At 49.1% G+C, this 18,612-nt stretch overlaps 1 protein-coding gene and 1 long non-coding RNA gene across 6 annotated transcripts in view; one reads left to right on the forward strand and one right to left on the reverse strand.

Annotated features, from left to right (window-relative positions):
- The window catches only part of ACVR1B (activin A receptor type 1B), a 34,643-nt gene extending 19,976 nt beyond the window's left edge, over positions 1 to 14,667 (forward strand). For 4 of the 5 annotated variants that reach the window (XM_060657549.3, XM_060657552.3, XM_060657550.3 and 1 more), the window contains 6 exons: positions 861 to 1,091; positions 3,897 to 4,064; positions 5,118 to 5,274; positions 6,502 to 6,626; positions 9,821 to 9,951; positions 11,454 to 14,667. In XM_060657549.3, the coding sequence (XP_060513532.1) occupies positions 861 to 1,091; positions 3,897 to 4,064; positions 5,118 to 5,274; positions 6,502 to 6,626; positions 9,821 to 9,951; positions 11,454 to 11,579 (938 nt within the window). In that variant the 3' untranslated portion in view covers positions 11,580 to 14,667. Of the gene's footprint in view, positions 1 to 860; positions 1,092 to 2,329; positions 2,453 to 3,896; positions 4,065 to 5,117; positions 5,275 to 6,501; positions 6,627 to 9,820; positions 9,952 to 11,453 lie in introns of all 5 variants that reach the window. The other variant, XM_060657553.3, reaches the window with a different exon arrangement.
- Positions 14,668 to 16,781: 2,114 nt separating this feature from the next.
- LOC132694358 (uncharacterized) lies at positions 16,782 to 17,497 on the reverse strand. Its single transcript, XR_013556764.2, has 3 exons — positions 17,383 to 17,497; positions 17,143 to 17,292; positions 16,782 to 16,951 (listed from the first exon to the last, which is right to left on the reverse strand). It is a non-coding gene; the product is annotated as an uncharacterized LOC132694358 (long non-coding RNA).
- Between the last annotated feature and the right edge of the window lie 1,115 nt (positions 17,498 to 18,612).

The following is an 18,612-nucleotide window of genomic DNA, read 5'->3' on the forward strand; positions in this document are numbered from 1 at the left end:
GAGCCTTAGTTTTCTCATCTGTAAAATGGGGATAATAACACCATCTAACTTATATAGGTGGTTGTGAGGAAAGGAGATAATTTATCTAAAGCTTTTATCATAGTGCCTAGTGTGTAGTAAGCATCCACATCCACAGGACTTAGGGATTAATAACATGTTTATTTGGTCTGGGAGAGGAAGTGAGAATTCAGAGTCAGTCATGATAGTAAGTGTGATTGGATAGATTGCATGAAGCAATAAGTGAGCCCTACAAAGACAGTAAAATTAATCTTAGGATAAGCATGGGTAGTCTTGAATTCTGTGTCTGGAGCTTGACCTATGAGCAGAGAGAGCTTTGATCTCTTAGGAAAGAGGTGGGAGCCTTGTAGGCCCAGTTTGGTTCTCATGGGCCACATGGCACCGCCCTCTAGTGGCCACTGAGCAGAATGGCCGGAGGCACCCCTGGGGCTCAAGCCCCGTCTCTCTCACCTTCTCTGCCCTCTTTCCTCTTCAGTCTGCATAAAGCAGATATGGGTGGACTGGCCCATAAGAGGCCGGCTGCAGAGTTGATAAATCTGATCAGGGGTTGTGTGCAAGTCTGTCGTCCGTACTAACTGAAAGGAGAAATTGTTTAAATGAGGCACAGCTGGTCGCATGTGTTTCCCTTTCTGTGTTCATTCACTCCCAGTCTCTGCCTGGCTTCGCCCCTGCTGGCTTACCTGGACGTGGTGTGGGGCACCCTCAGCTCTCCACGGTCAGCGGGCCAGGGTAGAGCGGGGGCACTGTGTGGTACCGGCCTTTCCAGTGTGGCAGTGAGGGTGGGAGTTGCAGAGTTTAGCAAATTTACGGCATCTGCTTTCTTTCCATTCTTTGGTCCCCAGGGTTGCCCCTTTTTGTCCAGCGCACAGTGGCCCGAACCATCGTTTTACAGGAGATTATTGGCAAGGGCCGGTTTGGGGAAGTATGGCGTGGCCGCTGGAGGGGTGGCGATGTCGCGGTGAAGATTTTCTCTTCTCGTGAAGAACGGTCTTGGTTCCGGGAAGCAGAGATCTACCAGACAGTCATGCTGCGCCATGAAAACATCCTTGGGTTTATTGCTGCTGACAATAAAGGTAAAGAGCTGGGCTGGGAGCTGGGCTGGGAGCATGTCCCAAAGCCAACAGTAGTCCTAGATGCAGGGGGTGACTGGGGAAGTTGAACAGCTGTGGGACTGCACTGCTCTGTTTGCCTTCGTGGTTGTTACCAGTAGAAAGAGAATCTGAATAAGCTGTGGGTCCTTCCAGCTTTTCTTCTATGCAAAGCTTATACAGAAAGCCAGGCTATTAAGCAAGCAGTTACTAAGCAGATAAACAAGATGAACCCCTTAGCCCGCCTGCGCCCTTCCCCTCCTCCCTAGTGGAGTCCCTGTAGGGGTTGCAGTTAATTTACCTTGAAAACTGCTAGAATGAAGAACCGTGGCCTCTGCCCCGCCAGGGAGGGATAGCCCGGAAAAGCATGCGGTCCATGTTCTGTGACATAATCAGCATCGTCCACCCTTGCAGTGGAGCAGGCATGGCAGGGATGACCTGGCTACCCAGAATGTTGCTCCCCGGTGGTATTTCCAGCTCAGTGTTTGGTCTGCTTGTACCTGAGTCCCTGAGCTCCTCCTTCCTCTCCCTTCTGATTTTTTACTTTTTGAGTCTCTTGTATGGCCAGGAGCATCCTTGTTTTGGAGGACCTCACTGACTAGCAAAGCGAGAAGCAAACTAACAGTTGATTATAGGAGGTAGTCAAACAGCACACTGTTCTGGTGAGCACAAATTGGGGCCGAGATGGGCATCAGGGAGGTCATACCTGAACTTCATTGAGGCATCAGGAAGTATCAGGAGTTGGTCAGGAAGAAAAATCAGCGGGAAGGAAGGGCACTTGAGACACACGTGTAGAGGGAAGGTGTGTTTGGGACCCTACAAGTAACGTGGGTTGGCTGTGTGGGTGGAGAGGTAGACACCAGATTATGAAGGACCTTTTTGAGAGGATTACATCTTATTCTGAGGTAGTGGGTAGTAATTGGAATTTCGTTCTTTGATTCACTAACGTTTGTTGACTACTTCCTGCTGCTCCGATCACCACACATGAGAACCGGACACAGTCCTTGCCCTCACAGCTTCCGGATAGAGGGGACAGCAGACACATGGGCAGGTGGTGCGTTTGGAGTCAGAAAGACCCTGAGGTGTTTGTGTTTACATTTTAGAAGAGTCTCTCTGGCCCTTGTGACACAGTCTGCTCCTGTGACATGGCAATTTTTAGAAGTTAGTGTCTACAAAGCCTATGGAAGATGCTAAGTATTTATTTTTCTTTCTGAAAACGACTTCGGACTGCTGGTTCCTCATATTGCTGTGGGGGCTTGTAACGGCCTCAGCTGCCCCCAGGCTGAAGAGGCTCAGACTCAAACACAAGGGAAGAAGGGGAAGAGAGAATTGTATACTCCCTCTGCGTAAGCTGTGCTTTTTAAAAACAGCAGCACCTTTGATAACATTCAGTTTTACATGTAGCTTCAAGGATCAGAAGATGTCTTCCCTTAACTTTAACTTAACTGCCAGGGTCCTCACGACTTCAGGGCTGATTGGAGTGCAGGAATGGTGTGTTGGGTGGACCCCTTGTTTGTAATCAGAGAAACCAAGGTTGGTGCTCTTCCAAGAGCCACTCCCTTTATTGATTCTGGCAGCTTGTGTTAGTAGGGATCTGGCCGTAAAAACTCACATCAGGGCCAAGGGAGAAGAAAAATCGGACTCCTTCGTTTCTGCCTTTTTAGCATGATATATATAGTATAGTGTCCTGGAACTAGCACCAGCCTGGAATTGGGAGATCTCAATCCAATTTCCAATCTTCCTGTTGACAGAAGCATAACCTAATTAGATTACCAGTTTTGGGTTTTTCTTTTTCTCCTTCCTCCTTCCCACCACACGCCGCCTCCTACCTGTCACTTCTTATAAAAGTGCATGCTGTCCACCTTCCATTGCTCTTCTGAGGATAAGATGACCTCTCTGGAATACTCGGAAGTGTGCCCTTCCTGCATTGAAAAGCATTTTGGGGGGCATCTGGGTGGCTCAGTCACTTGAGCATCTGACTCTTGATTTCTGCTCAGGTCATGATCTCATGGTTTGTGAGATCGAGCTCCATGTTGGACTCTGTGCCGACTGCTCAGAGCCTGCTTGGGATTTTCTTTCTTTCTTTCTTTCTTTCTTTCTTTCTTTCTTTCTTTCTTTTTCTTTTTCTTTTTCTTTTTCTTTTTCTTTCTTTCTCTCTCTCTCTCTCTCTCTTTCCTTCCCTCCCTCTCCCTCCCTCCCTCTCTCTCTCTCTGTCTCTCTCTCTCTGCCCCTCTCCTGCATATATGCGTGTGCATGCACATGCTGTCTCTCAAAATAAATAAATTAAGCATTTTGTTGTTGTTGTTTGGAATACAGTAACGCATAAAGGAGCTCTTTGCTCTTCTCCCAGAGAGCTCATTGCCTACTGGGAGCAGTGGACTGAAAGCAAACATTACAGATGAGACAGCTGCTGGGGCTAGGTTGTGCTCACAGGGTCCTGGAGCACAGAGGAGGGTCTGCGAAGCCCTCCTCCTTGGCAGCGGTGGGTGCAGCCAGTCATGGTCTAACGTGTAGATGAGTAGATCTTTTTCAGACTGAGACAGCCACCTGCAAGAAATAAGGGAGCAGGTCTAAGAGAATGTTGCTCTTCTGTCCTTCCTGGAGCCCTACGTTGGTGGACAAGTGTAGATGAAACGGGTATAGAGGGGGGCCTCAGGAAGTGTGGAGGCTGGAAGCGTGAATTCAGGAGTCTAGCTGGAGTTTGTGTCGTTTACATATTCTTTCTTTCCTGCTTTAACCTTTTTGCTGGTAGTTGTGCCTGTTCCAGAACTCCTCTGTGGTTCTCTGCAGATAATGGCACCTGGACACAGCTGTGGCTCGTCTCAGACTACCATGAGCATGGCTCCCTGTTTGATTATCTTAACCGGTACACGGTGACAATCGAGGGGATGATTAAGCTGGCCTTGTCTGCGGCTAGTGGGTTAGCCCACCTGCACATGGAGATTGTGGGTACCCAAGGTGAGTGAACCCTGGTGAGTGAAGTTGAGTAGACTTTAAAAGCCTGTACCATCCTGATTTAGTTCCCAGAACTCGTCTTTACTGAGGAAGTTGGAGGTGAGCCTCAGGAACTGTGGCCTAATCTAAGGGAGAGAGGTCTGAGTTCTACATGAGAACAAGAGGTGTTTCCATTGGGGTCTCTTCACCTCTGTCTTTAGAATGCCCTCAGGGGCTCTAGAACATAAAGATTCCGTTGTCTGTCATTTGATGGCCTGGCACGGGTGTTGGTTGGTGAGCTAGTGTTCTGAGTTGCCCTCTCAGGAGCCCACGGTACACGGGTAAAAGCACGGAACCCAGAAGATGAAACAAGCTAGTGCAAAGGAGCACCGGTTTGGTAATTTCAACGTTCACCGTTGGAAGCAGCTGGCTTACGGACTGCATGGTGGATTAGACACTGGTCTTTACTGACCTGGGAGGGTTCTCCTGGAGGAAGAAGACCTCAGGCTTCCTCGTTTGTTGACTGTAGCGTCAGTTCTCTGGGGGATCATGGTTCTCGTCAAGGTAGCAGGTGTGGTGTGCTCCCTGATTCCTGGTTGACCAGGGCAACAGCGCGTGCTGGCCCTGACAGAAAGCCAACCATTGATGTTTGATCCTGTTCCTAGCTCCCGTGAATGTAGTAATAGTAGTCCTGATCTTCACCTGTTTGACAGTGAGAACCTGGCCAGTTCAGCAGCTTTCCTTGGAATTCCTTAGCAGTTCTATCCTGGAGCATATCCGTTCAGGGAAAGCGGGGGCGGGGGTAGTGATAGTGGTAACAGCTAATACGCATGCCCTTCTAAGCTCTTCACTTACCTACACTAATGCGTTTAATCCTCACATTACCATGAAGTAAGGACTGGGGTAGCCTTATGGATGAGAAGGCAGAGGTGCAGACGGGTTAAGTCGCTTTTTTAGGGTTACTGGATTAGTGGGAGGCAAAGCCAGGACTCGAACCCACATAATCTGGCTGCAGAGACTATGCTTTTAACATTTATACTATCTCTCTGTAAAGATCCCTATGTTTTTCTCTGTCAGGGAAGCCTGGAATTGCTCATCGAGACTTAAAATCAAAGAACATCCTGGTGAAGAAAAATGGCATGTGCGCCATTGCAGACCTGGGCCTGGCTGTCCGCCATGATGCGGTCACTGACACCATTGACATTGCCCCAAATCAGAGGGTGGGAACCAAACGGTAGGAAGGCCCTGGGCCTCTGCCATTGTCCTACCCTTGTACCGAGTAGCACCTGTGTGCCCTTTCCCATGTGCACGGGAGAAAGAGGCATAGAAAAGGAGGTGTGGCCCTTGCTCTCAGACAACTGAAAGCCGAACTGAAGCCCCACTCCCCACAGTGGAAAGCTGAACTGGTTGCATCTAACAGATACGAGTGCCATGAGCACAGCTTCGTAGAACTATATACACATAGCTGTTCCTGGGCAGGGGGAGGCAGCAGAGAAAGAGAATCTAGAAAAAGATTTGGAGGGGGGACAGGCACCCGGCTTGGCTAGGACAAGAGGAAGCATGTGCAGTCCAAAGGGGTACTTGTGCGGAGACCCCGAGGAGGCAGGGATTGTGTCTTGCTTGGGGGTTAGAGAGCAAGTCTGCCAAGCCAGAGCAGAGGTGATCTTAGGGTGGAGATTGGGGGCACCTTTAGGATGATGGGCCTACTTCCCACTTCATACAGAAGTGAAGTAAGAAGTAAGGAATTGTGATTGCAGACTGACTTTGTGTGTTGAAAATGGAACTGTCTTGTAATGGGACAGAAGAGGAGATCTGTTTATCTGTCAAATCTCCATGAACTTCACTAAATTGTGCTGCTGGTTTTCCCCTTTTGACATGAATGAGCTACCCAGGCCCCAAAGTGTGAGGCCTGAGGTGATCCCCTGATTTGCCTTACTCTGTATGTGTGTTGGGGAGGGTAGGGGGGAGGGGAGTGGCTTGAGTAGTACTAATTAACTGAGGGAGACTTTGATGATCAGCTAGAATTAATTTTCATATATGTGTAATTAGGTAAGATAACAAAAGAGGTTCAAAATGAAATTTAAACTCAACCCATCACTGGCTACATTTAATAAAGTCCAAGACCCTAGTGGCAACCAGATACTGGGCACTGTTATTGCCCTGTGACCCGCAGTACAGATCCCTCTGCCAAGAAATCAAGACATGATTAAAATAAATCCCGGTGGCTAAAAAATAGAGGTACAAATAAGAGCGGCCTGGTATCACCTAACCTGTGCTGAAGTATTTAGATTCTAATCCAAAACATGGGAGTTTGCAATAAAGAAATTCGATCACTTGCTCCTCCCCAAGGGCCATTCTTGGGGGGATGCATTCCCACGTTCAGAGGGCCCCTGAATCACGACTTTGATTTAAGTAACGAAATCCTTTTCTGTGCATGATCTTGTTTCCTTTGCTATTGCAGATACATGGCCCCCGAAGTACTCGATGAGACCATTAATATGAAGCACTTTGACTCCTTCAAATGCGCCGATATCTACGCGCTCGGCCTTGTGTATTGGGAGATTGCTCGAAGATGCAATTCTGGAGGTACCTTTCTTTTTGGCCTTCTCTTGTTCCTACCTCCCAGTCTAGAATGCCAGATCACCTGAGGGTGCTGGTGCCTTACTGCCTCCTTTCTTTTTACAACCTGTTGGATGCCTAGTGCCAGAGCCTGTCACAACTTAGGGTTCTCTCAAAGATGAGGGAACGTTGGAGGGGGTTGTACAAGGGTGTGTTGACTCTGTTGAATAGTGTTTTGCATAGAAGTAACCGTTCCGGAGGCTTGTCTGGCTTTTTTTTTTTTTTTTTAAAACACATCGTCCTTATTGATCCTTAAGAGGTTGGGAAAGCCCTGGGCAGGAATTGTTCCAGACTAATTCAGGGGGTCTCCTTTACACAAGAGGCACTAAGTGTGTTCTGACATGGCTCTCTAGCCAGTGCTGGGAAATGTGGGGGTTCGTTGATAAAATAATAGTGGTAATTTCTGAATCTGGAGCAGAAAGTTTCTTATATGTAGAATTTTCTCAAAATGAGGTTTTTTCTTCCTGTAATTTTTTCTTACATTTTTGGCATTTGCACCTGTTAACCCATGCCAGAATCTAGTAAAAGGTAGTATCAGACCTAGCAGGAAACAGTTTTTATCATTAACTTAGTACATCAGTACTTTACAGCGACTTCCAAGTATTCTGCCATGTGAATGTGTTCAGGAACCACTAGAACCTTTCCCTCAGCTATTTATCTTTGATGTAAGAGATTCCAGGTCATTGGAAATGAAATAAATTAAATTTAAATTAAATGAATTAAAACTGACAAGTCTTCCAGCAGAACCCTCTTCTGTATTACTGCCCTTTTCCATCTCTGATGTGTTTGGGAAGATCCAAATTATGGAGTAGCCACACAGGTATTACTCATGGAATTGTACATCTAAAATTTTTTTAAATTTATTTTCTGGGGCACCTGGGTGGCTTAGTTGGTTGGGCGTCCAACTTTGACTCAGGTCATGGTCTTATGGTTCATGGGTTCGAGCCCCTCATTGGGCTCTGTGCTGACAGTCCAGAGCCTGCAGCCAGCTTCAGATTCTGTGTCTCCCTCTCTCTGCCCCTCCCCTGCTCACACTCTGTCTCTCTCTCTCTTAAAAATAAATAAACATTAAAAATTTTTAAAAATAAAAAATAAAATTTATTTTCTTAGGTGAGCTTTACCCCAAACGTGGGGATCGAACTCAAGACCCTGAGATTAAGAGTCACATCCTCTACTGACTAAGCCAGCCAGGCCACCCTAAAACTTTGATCATTCTATGCAGATAAAACAGATTAAGAAAAATCTGGTCATACAGGTCTTAAACTGTCAATAAGTTAATTTTTTTCCTTCTTACACCATTCAGAAATTGGGGCTAAGTATTATAATAATAAATTAAAAAATTGTTTTTAATGTTTATTTATTTTTGAGATAGAGTGTGAGCAGGAAGGGGGGCAGAGAGAGGGAGACACAGAATCAGAAGCAGGCTCCAGGCCCTGAGCTGTCAGCACAGAGCCCGACACAGGGCTCAAACTCACAAACTGTGAGATCATGACCTGAGCTGAAGTCGGATGCTTAACCAACTGAGCCACCCAGGCGCCCGTAAATAATACTAACATTTATTCACCATTCACTGTGTATAAACTCACTTAATCTGTACTACAAACCTAAGAGGTGGTGACTATTACTGTCATAATTTTTCAGATGAAGAAAATGAGTCACAGAGGTAGGTAATTTGTCCAAGGTCACACAGCTTTAAAACTCGGATTCAAACGCCGGCAGACTGAGGCCAGAGCATAGGTTCTAAAGCATTCCTTAGATGTTTACCAAGACTCTATTTAAAAATCTGCCCTACTGCAGGACACCTGGGTGGCTCCGTTGGTTAAGCGTCTGACTCTTGGTTTTGGCTCAGGTCATGAGATTGAGCCCCTTGCTTGGGATTCTCTCTCTCTCTCTCTCTCGCTCTCTCGCTCTCTCGCTCTCTGTCTCTGCCCCTCCCCTGCTCGTGCTCTGTCTCTGTCTCTCAAAATAAATAAATAAGCATTTTTAAAAAATATCTGTCCTAGTAGCTCAGAACAGCAGAATTTTTCCTGGAAAAAGGCATGGGAAAGTTACGTTGGATTTTTCAAATTAGCTTATTATGGAAACTGTTTCAGTTTGTAGCTCTAAAAGATAAGGACTTAAATACAATACAGTTATCACACTTTAAAAAGTGAACATTAATATCATTTAACATCAATTAGTGTTGGGATTTCCCCAGTTGTCTCATAATTTTTTTAAAACGGTTTCTTCAAATCAGGGTTCAAATCATGTCCATCCACTGCAGTTGATCGATACACATCTTAAGTTTCTTGTAATGTATAGTTTCCCCCTCCACTGTTTTTCTTCTGCAGTTTAGCTGAGAAGCCAGGTCATTTGTCCTGTAAAGTTTTCCTGTCTAGATTTTGGCAACTACATTTTCATGGCATTCACGTGTTCTTCTAGTCCTGTGACTTTCCTATGATAGTTGCATCTAATGACTAGAATCATATATATTTTTCCCCCAGAGTTCTGTTACAAGGCACATAATACCAGTCATTTCTCTTTTTGTGATGTTAACAGCCACCAGTGATCGTTGTTTATGGGCATATTCATTAGAGGTTGAAAAATGCCAATATTCTGATACTGTCAATCGTCATATATTAGCTAGATTTCTTCTCTAAAGAGAAACTTCCCGTAATTGTCCCATTTGGTTACCAAGATATGTAGTTTGAATAGGGAAATCAGGAAAAATACTTGATTCTTCCCATTTATTTACCATTTTTCAAAACAGTGAACTTGTTACCTCTCGTCTTACAAAGGTGACTAAGGATTTGGGTATCCTTTTTTTTTTTAAAGTATAATGAACTGGTGGACTTAAAATATTTGCTTCCATTGAAGTGATTAGTCTTACTTCTGCTTAAATATCCTCATCTTTCGCCAGTGGGAGCTTTTCAGGTTGGTGCCTTTTAACATGACCTCAGTAGTCTTTGATAGTTTGCTTGCTTTTGGTATGACAGAGATGTTCCTTACTAATCTCGTGTGTCTCTTAATCCCATTCCTGGAACCCACCAACCTTTCCAAGAGCCCTAGCTCTTCTTAGTGGGAAGTGGTGTTTACAGATCATGGTGTGAGTGTTGTTACAGGTTTTTGAGTAATGCCCTCCTTCTGTTGATAACTCAGGTGGGTATTTTCTTTTCTCCCAGGAGTCCATGAAGAGTATCAGCTACCATATTATGACTTAGTGCCCTCTGACCCTTCCATTGAGGAAATGCGAAAGGTTGTATGTGACCAGAAGCTACGTCCCAACATCCCCAACTGGTGGCAGAGTTACGAGGTAGGAAGCTTCCCTGCCTCCTGTGGCTTTTCCATCTGCCTGATTTCTCTACTTTAGAAAAAGGGTTTCCCAAGTAAAAAAAAAAAGAAAGAAAGAGAAAAAGAGCTTGCCAATGAGGCCATGCCCAGAGGTACCCCTTGTGTCACTTATATACTGTTATGTGCTGTTGTATACGAATCCCAGAGGGGCCACAGTGCCTTGTCCTGGGCACTGTAGGGTCCTCTTGGGAATGGACAGCCTAGTAGAAGAAAAGGCTTGGTCCCCAAGACACAGATAAGAGGTGGTCAGCAAAAGACAGAAATAAAAACTGGGTGGGAACCGTTAGACCGGTCTAGCTAGAAAGATGGCTCTGGAACCACAGGGACGAGCTGAGCTCTGAGGAAGAATCAAATAGAGGCATCCAGAAAAGAAGCAAAGCTCAGACTGGCCATAGAAGAATGGTGGGACAGGACTTAGAAGGCATGTCTGTGAGGGAGGTGGCCTTTCTAAAAACTCAGAAGGGAGGAGGGTGTGGAGGATTGGAATTTGGGGGAGATACAGATGGAGTGGGTCAGGGACAGCATTTGGGGGGAATAATTGAAATGAGGACAAATTCATGATACAGGTTCCAAATAAACATGGCATTCTGGGGTCTTAGAGTCTTCAGGGCCCTCGTGGCTCTGCTTTTAGAAAGGACTCTAACCACTAGAGGGCATTTCTGCATTTTAGAACAGAATCGCTGAGCTCACATTTTAGGTGGTGTCTTCTCGTCGCATAATAGAGCAGCATTTTCCAAAATGTTCCTTGGAGCCCTCAGGTCAGGGTTTCAGAGGATGAGGGTGAGGCTGAGAGAACTGGTCTTCAGCTTCCCCCATCCCACAATCTCTTCAGTCAGTTTTTGAAATTTTGAAAACCACTGGCCTAGGACAGCAATCAGGGACCTTTGTCGCCCTCAGTCACCGGTAGAGGTCCATAGGTGGCCTTCCAAATCCATCTCTTGGCCTGACCACAGTGGTCGCCCGTGTGGTCCAGGCAGTGGCAGTGTGGCTTTCCGCCTCTGACAGGATTGCTTTTCAGGGGCTCCTGTCCTGCTTCTTCCCCACCCCCCATCCCGTCCGTGCACATGAGCCCCGGGATTCCCGCCGTGTGCTTGCACGCACCCAGGCGCGTTCCTGGTGTGCCTGCTTCACGCGCTCCTTCAAAGAACACAGTTAGTACGGAGTCGTACAAATAGATTCTCAGACCTGAGAGAAGTGATTTTCGAAGCACAGGCTACTTCGGGTACCCCCGTCCGGAGTACCCCGATGGTGGGCCGGCTGGATGCACTCGCGGGCCAGACCTCCCCTTTCTCCTGGTCCCCGAGGAAGGGAGGGCTGAGGGGAGACAGAGGCTCGCAGAGCGCTCCCCGGGCTCAGAGGGGAGGGGAGATGGTGCCAGGCTCTGCTGAGAGGCGAGGTGGAGCGAGGCCAGGAGGGCCTCCCGGGGCAGGGTCCGGCTGACACGGCCTCCGGGTCTCCGTGCAGGCACTGCGGGTGATGGGGAAGATGATGCGAGAGTGCTGGTACGCCAACGGCGCGGCCCGCCTGACTGCCCTGCGCATTAAGAAGACCCTCTCACAGCTCAGCGTGCAGGAAGACGTGAAGATCTAAGCCTCTCCCTCCCCACACGCAGCCCTGGCAGCGGGAACTACACACAGCTGCCGCGTTGAGCGTACGACGGAGGCCTACCTCTCGTTTCTGCCCAGCCCTCGGTGGCCAGGAGCCCTGGTCCCAAAGAGGGACAGAGCCCGGGAGACTCCCTCACTCCCATGTTGGGTTTGAGACACAGACACCTTTTATATTTACCTCCTAACGGCACGGAGACTCTGAGAGCGGATGGTGTGGAGAACTCGATGCCACAACTCGAACTGGCTGTAGTGGGAAGTCCCGCAAAACCCGGTGCGTCTGGCGGATAGCCAGGGTGGCGACGGGCCCCCCGAGAGGACCCCGGGGGAGCCGCGTGTCGCCATTGCTGAGCAGCACCGACGGTGTCCTCCAGGGACCAGCTCCGGCGGGGTGGGCGGCGCTCTGCGGTGGCCCAGAGGAGCCACGAGTACAGCCCCTGCAACGGGCAGCTCTGGGCCCCGGGCTCCCCTCCTGTCTCATGCGGGCCTCCAGAGGGACCGCTGGTGGAGGCGGGGCCTGCCGCCTGTCTGTCCAGCCGTGTGTGCATGTGCCGAGGTGCGTCCCCTGTTGTGCCTGGTCCGTGCCACGCCCTTACACGTGTGTGTGTATGTGTGTGTCTGTAGGTGCGCACTTACCTGCTTGAGCTTTCTGTGCATGTGCAGGTCGGGGGTGTGGTTGTCATGCCGTCTCTGCGTGCTGGTGCCTCTGTTTGGTAGTGAGCAGCGTCTAGTCTCCCTGGTGCCCTTCCCGAAGGTCTCTCTCCTGGCCCCTTCCCCCCAGAACCCCCACACCACAGCAGGACCCCCTTCCCAGCAGGCTGCTCCGCCTGCCCATGTGTCGGCACCTCCATTTCAGACCGTGGAACCAAAGCTGGCCAGGTTGTCCGTGGCAAGCGGGGGAGATTTTTGGGTCCAAATGTGAGGCAGGGACGGGCGGGGGTGGGCAGGGAAAGAATCTCGGTGGAAGTCTCGGGTGTTGTGGTCAGCGGCAACCGTGGGAAATGAGCCAGCCCAAGGGCATCATCCTCAACAGCATCAAGAAGGGCCAAGGGACTTGAGGCCCTGATCCTGGGACTCACATTGGAATGTCACATCTGTCTTTCATATCCCAGATTCTGGAAACAGCAGTGTATATTTTTGGTGGTGATGGGTTTAGGGTGGGGAAGGGGAAGGGGGGGCAAGCAGTGGGTGGGGGGAGTCGGGGTGGGAGGGAGGCATCTGCATGGGTCTTTTACTGGATTATCTGATCGCGGTGGAGGGGAGATGGGAGACACGTACCCACTTCAGGGGCCTGTGAAAGGGAAAAGCCCGAGCCAAACCTGTTATTTTAACCTGAGTATAGTATTTAATGATGTCTAGAAGCACGGTTATGGGTGGTGGTTTGGTCAGCGTATCTTAGGTATATAATAACTTTGAAGCCATAACTTTTAACTGGAGTGGTTTGTTTTTTTCTCTTTTCTTTTCTTTTCTTTTCTTTTCTTTTCTTTTCTTTTCTTTCCTTTCCTTTCCTTTCCTTTCCTTTCCTTTCCTCTTCTTTTTTTTTTTAATTTTATTGGAAGGGTCTGAATTTTAACTTTTTTTAATATTGTTAAGTTTTTATAAAAGGAAAACCATCTCTATGTGATGATTACCTCTTTGTTTTTAAAGAAATTGCTACAAAACAACCACAAAAAAAAAAAAAATGCTCCAATCAAGCGCACATAGCTCAGTCACACTGGAAATGTTTGTCCTTGCACCTGAGCCTGTTCCCACCGAGCAGTGAGAGTCCCTCCCTCTTTGCCCTGGAGGTTAGTCTCTCTTGCACTGTGCCCCCCACCCTTCAATTCTGTGAGTGGTTTTTGCTTCAGGGCCCTGGCCTTTTGTGCATTGTCCAGCCTGTCGCGCCTTCTCCTCCAGGCATTTACTCAACAGATGTTTGCTGCGTACCTGTTGTGTGTCAGGCACTGTGCTGGGCACTTGGATACGTATGTGAGCAAGACAGGCTTGGGTCCTACTCTTGGAACACTGAAGAAGTTGCCGATTCAAGTTAGTGGGTGCCTGTTTCAAGACCAGAAGTTTGTACCGTTGGTTCTGAGAGCCTTTTGAGCCTGGAATGATTGCTCTTAGAAAAGACCACCAAGGACCAGGATCCCTCCATACCCCCAAAGAGCCCTGCAGTGGGCAGTGAGACCCTAAATTACTGCATTCATTCTGAGCCCCCTTCCTGCCCCCAGGGGAGGCATATGATGTCTGCAGCCTGAGAGCATGCCTGCCTCCAGCCCAGTGATTCTCTGCCAAAGCTTGTGGAGGAGGGGCACGCCTCTCCCTGCTTACACGGGTCTCCCAGATGCTCCCGGTCTTCCTATTTATTTTCCTGACGTGTTGCTTCTTCCCTTGCGTTAAAGGAGATCTTCGCCTCACCCTTTGGGCCAGTTTGCTGGCTACTGACTAATTTCCCTTGAATACCAATGGTGTCATTAGGGGGACCTTCTTTCCCCAGCCCTGCTGACCCCCCACCTACCTGCTCTGCAGCAGACCCAGGCAGGGTGTGGGTGGTAATGGAACTTAGACTCCTGTGCCCCGGTCACAACCAGCCTCTGGGATCTGCCAACACTCCTCGACCCAGGGACTCCCAAGCCTCTAGCCCGCTCCCTAGGGGGACCTCCTGGCCTCACCACACCTCGGGGAAGACTGAGCAGTTTTTTGGGAAGCTCCCACCCCTGTCCCCATCACTCTTAACACCAAGGGTTAGGAGTTAGAGAGTTGGGGAGAAACTAAAGCCTAAAGCCGCGGTGTTTGGCCCCTGGGGCTAACTAACCCTGATCCGTAGGGCTACCTACACCTCTGGATTCTGGATTCACAGACCAAGTCAAAGCCCGTTCTTACGTCGCCATCAAGGCCCCCGAACGGCATTCTCGGTACTTCTGTTTGTTTTTGTACATTTTATTAGAAAGGACTGTAAAATAGCCACTTAGACACTTTACCTCTTCAGTATGCAAATGTAAATAAGTTGTAATATAGGAAATCTTTTGTTTTAATATAAGAATGAGCCTGTCCAATTTCTGCTGTACATTATTAAAGTTTTATTCACAGAGCTTTTTGGTGCCCTCTGTCTTCCATGTGTGTAGACTGACCGCCCAGCTCTTGTCAGGGGAGCGGGGAAGGGAGCAGACACGTGCTGAGGTGGCCTTGCTGCCTTCCTCGTTGGCCAGAATGACGACAGCATGTCGAAGCAGGTCGCATCAGAAGAGGAGCCAGTCTGAGTGCAGGGTCTCCCCTCCCTGAAACACCGGGAGCGGCCTGGCCTGGAGTGTGCAGGGCAGGGAGGTGGAGGGGGGGTGGCGCAAACCACACACATTTTCTTGGGCTTTGTGTCTGCCTTTGTCTTTCAGCATTTTTTTCTCTGTACAAAAGAGGATCTCGATCCTGGTGTGTCAGCAGCCACCTAGCCTTGAAGGCTGCCTAAGAACCCTGCTCAGATTGTGCTTCTCCCCTTGTAGATTGGAGAATAAATGCGAATCTCGGGGGACTCGGGTGATTTGAGGTGGGAGTCTTCCCGTGCTTCGTCGTCTTTTCAGTGTGTGGGTGGCGGGGCAGATTTTTCCTCCTCTCGGCCGCGGGAACCCAGGATAGCGAGTCCTAGAGGCGCAGAAGCTCAAGTTTAGCCGGGACCCTAGAGGCCGCCTAGTCCCTCGGCATCAGGCACTGGACTCCCCTGCAGCATCCTCCCCATGCTGGCAGGCCATCTGCTCGGTAGCAGGCCCCTCCTCTGTGGAACTGGAAGCCTCCAGGTGACTTCTCCACAGGTGGTTGAGAGCGGTCCCTTTCTCTTCCATATAAGGTCCCTTCAGTTAACATTAGTTAGCATTATTGAAAACTTACTGTGTGGCTAAGCAATGAACCCAGAGTTGATCTGTGTATATTAACTGCTCCAATCCTCAAACAGCACTATTATCCTGTCTTTACAGATTAGGAACGGAGGAGGGTCGGAGAAGTCGATAAATTGTCAGTGTAGCTCACAGGGTGGAAAAGACCTTGGGTCTAGGGTGTCTCGTCCCAGGCTGCAGCCCCTAAGTCGTCTGCACCTTCCCGCCTGCACGGTCCCATGTTCCTTCCCCCCCCCCCCCGCCAGCTGCTCCTCACTGAACCCAGCTAGAGCCTGGGGCCGGGAGGGCACACGACATTCCATCCAGGCAGTAACTGAAAGCACAGGCTGGGACACGAATCCCAGACTGTGCCTGACTCCTGCGGGTCACATCCGAGGACCCCAGGACTGCATCTCATGGGCTGAGGAAAGCCCAGCCGCCTTGTCCTTCAGCCCATGTATGGGAAGTTGGTACTTTGAACTCAAGCGCAAGACCTTCTATGTTTACCCTGTTAAATTTATCAGAGAGTGTGCTTGTTGCTCCCAGCCTGTCAGTATTTAAAAATTCTGACTGTTGGGACACCTGGCTGGCTCAGTCGGTAGAGCATGTGACTCCTGGGGTTACAAGGTCGAGCTCCTCACTGAGTGTAGAGATTACTTAAAATCTAGGGGCACCTGGGTGACTCAGTCAGTTAAGCGCCCGACTCTTGATTTTGGCTCAGGTCACAATCTCAGTTCGTGGGTTCAAGTCCTATGTCGGGCTCTGCACTGACAGTGTGGAGCCTGCTTGGGCTTCTCTCTCTCTCTCTCTCTCTCTCTCCCTCTCTCCCTCTCTCCCTCTCTCCCTCTCTCTCCCTCTCTCCCCCTCTCTCCCTCTGCCCCTCCCCACCTCTCTCAATAAATAAATAAATTAATTTAATAATAATCTAAAAAAAATTCTGACAGTTATCCGCAGTTTTCCATTGTTCTCTCATCTGAGACTGTCGGGCTGGAGAAAATCAAGTAACTCACCTCTAAGAAGTTGGTTTGAAGTTTGGCACATAGCCCAATAACCCGGATCAGCTGCTAATTAAATTGTCCTTGTGCCCTAGCCATAATTCATTTATGGACAAAGATAGCCGCAGAAATCCAGGTGTCTCTGAAGTGACAAGGTATTGTGGCTGTTGAAGCTCTCTGTTGAAAAAGATGTGGTGGCTCGTAGTGAATCTCAACCCCGTTAAAAAGCCATCCTGTGACGGATCAGTCATCTTGCCAGGCGTGGACCGAAAATCCACCAGGCTATGGATTGCAGCTTCACCTGCACCATTCTGAACATCAGAAGGGCAACTTTGCTGGTACCTCTCTGTGTGCCTTGAAGGTTACCGACACTGTTTCACCTTTGCAAGGCCCCTGTGACACAGGAGACCTGAATTCTTTGGAATAGTGTCTCACTTGGGTTTTTTTTCCACACCTCTTAAATTTTTGTCCCTGGCAGGTCGTGTCTTCTGAGGTTTACAGTCTGGAGAATGTGCTTGCTAAATAGGATCAAAACAGAATGAAGGGTAAAGTAGAATTGAGGAGGCACTCAAGAACTTAGGAGGGATGCATAATGAAGGTGGCCTGAAGGGGGGAGGCTTTGGATCAAGCCTGGAATGGTGTACTGGGGTTCTCCCGAGAAGCAGAACCAATAGGGTGGACGGATGGAGGGATCGTTCAAGGAATTGACTCACTTGACTGTGGAGGCTGGCAAGTTTCAAATCAAGCCGACAGCTAGAGATGCAGGGAAGAGTTGATGGTGCAGTCTTGAGTCCAAAGGCAGTCTGGAGGCAGAATTCCTTCTTCCTCAGGGAACTGCAGGTTTTTTTAGGGCCTTCAACTGATTGGATGAGGCCCATCCGTGTTACCGAGGGTAATCTGCTTTCCTCAGAGTCTGCTGATTGAAATGTTAATCACATCTAAAACATACCTTCATAGCAACATCTAGACGTGTTTACTCAAACAGCACCATGTGCCGGAAGTCGTTGAGCATCCCCTGGTCCCACAGGATGGGACTTAAGGAATATGGCAGAGAGCCATGGGTCCCTCTAGGAATGCTCCTTGGGAACCAAGGATGGGTGCTAATGGGGTGGGAAGGTTTAAGGAACAATTGGATGGCCTAGGCTCTCTTTAATTTGTTGAGCAACCCTAAATGTGTAAAGCAGGTGGAATGCAGTCTGCGGTCCTTGCCCTTCAAGACAGAGAGAGGGTTTGTACAGAGAGGACAATAAGGCAGATTCTGGCAAGTCCCGTTATAGAATTACACGTAACGTATCATGGAAGCCTACACCAGGTGCCTGGGGAAAGAAAGGAGGCACACCTGCCCTCCAGGGGCTCCCAAACTAGCAGAACGGACTGGCATGTAGATAACCACAATGGGGTGAAGTACATGCTAGGATAGGGGCAGATACAGGACGTCCTGCGAGCATAGGGCCGCCAGTGGGTTGGGGTCAAGGGAGGTGACATCTCTATTTTGTTGTAGGCGTTGGCCTGCTGGCAGAGGAGAGGAGGAGAGGGTTTTAATCAAAACTTGTGTCACCCTTCAAGAACCACAGATGTCCTCAGCTAAGGCTAGAGGCAAGGGAGCCAGAGCCGCAATGAGGGAGTCCGTTGGGGCTGTCACATGCTGAGGAAATAAGACTTCATCCTGGGGGCCACCAGTGCCATCACTTGTCCTGTGACAGCTGCCTCAGCCTGTGCAAATCAGCACTTTTTCCTCTTGAGTCTGGACTTGATCTCCAAATTGTCCTCTATAGCATGAGTATGTGGATCTGCCCTTAAGTTAAAACCTCTGTGGGGTTCCTGATTCCCGATGGAGGGAATAGGCCATTGGTGGGTTTTAGCAGGGGCGGGGGGTGGGGGGAAGCGTTCCTGTTTGTGTTCAGGATGATCACAGTGCAGACTTCAGGAGGCAACCGCTGTGGTGGTGGCGCAGGGACAGCTGGAGGGCAGGGAGAGACCATGGGAGAACGCACAAATTTTGGGCATGATCACATGTGAACAGGCAGGGAAAGAGGGGAGCCAGCTTCAGTTTGGAGTCGATGGGAGAACCATAGTTGGGTGCACAACCCTGTCTCCTGGGGAGGGAACCAGGGACGAGCCACCAACGCAACTGTGTTTGCCAAGAGGGTGGAGGACTGGGGTATCTGGGGCCCTAAGA

Source organism: Panthera onca, chromosome B4, assembly GCF_046562875.1.
Source record: "Panthera onca isolate mPanOnc1 chromosome B4, mPanOnc1 haplotype 2, whole genome shotgun sequence".
NCBI classification, from domain to species: Eukaryota; Metazoa; Chordata; class Mammalia; order Carnivora; family Felidae; genus Panthera; species Panthera onca.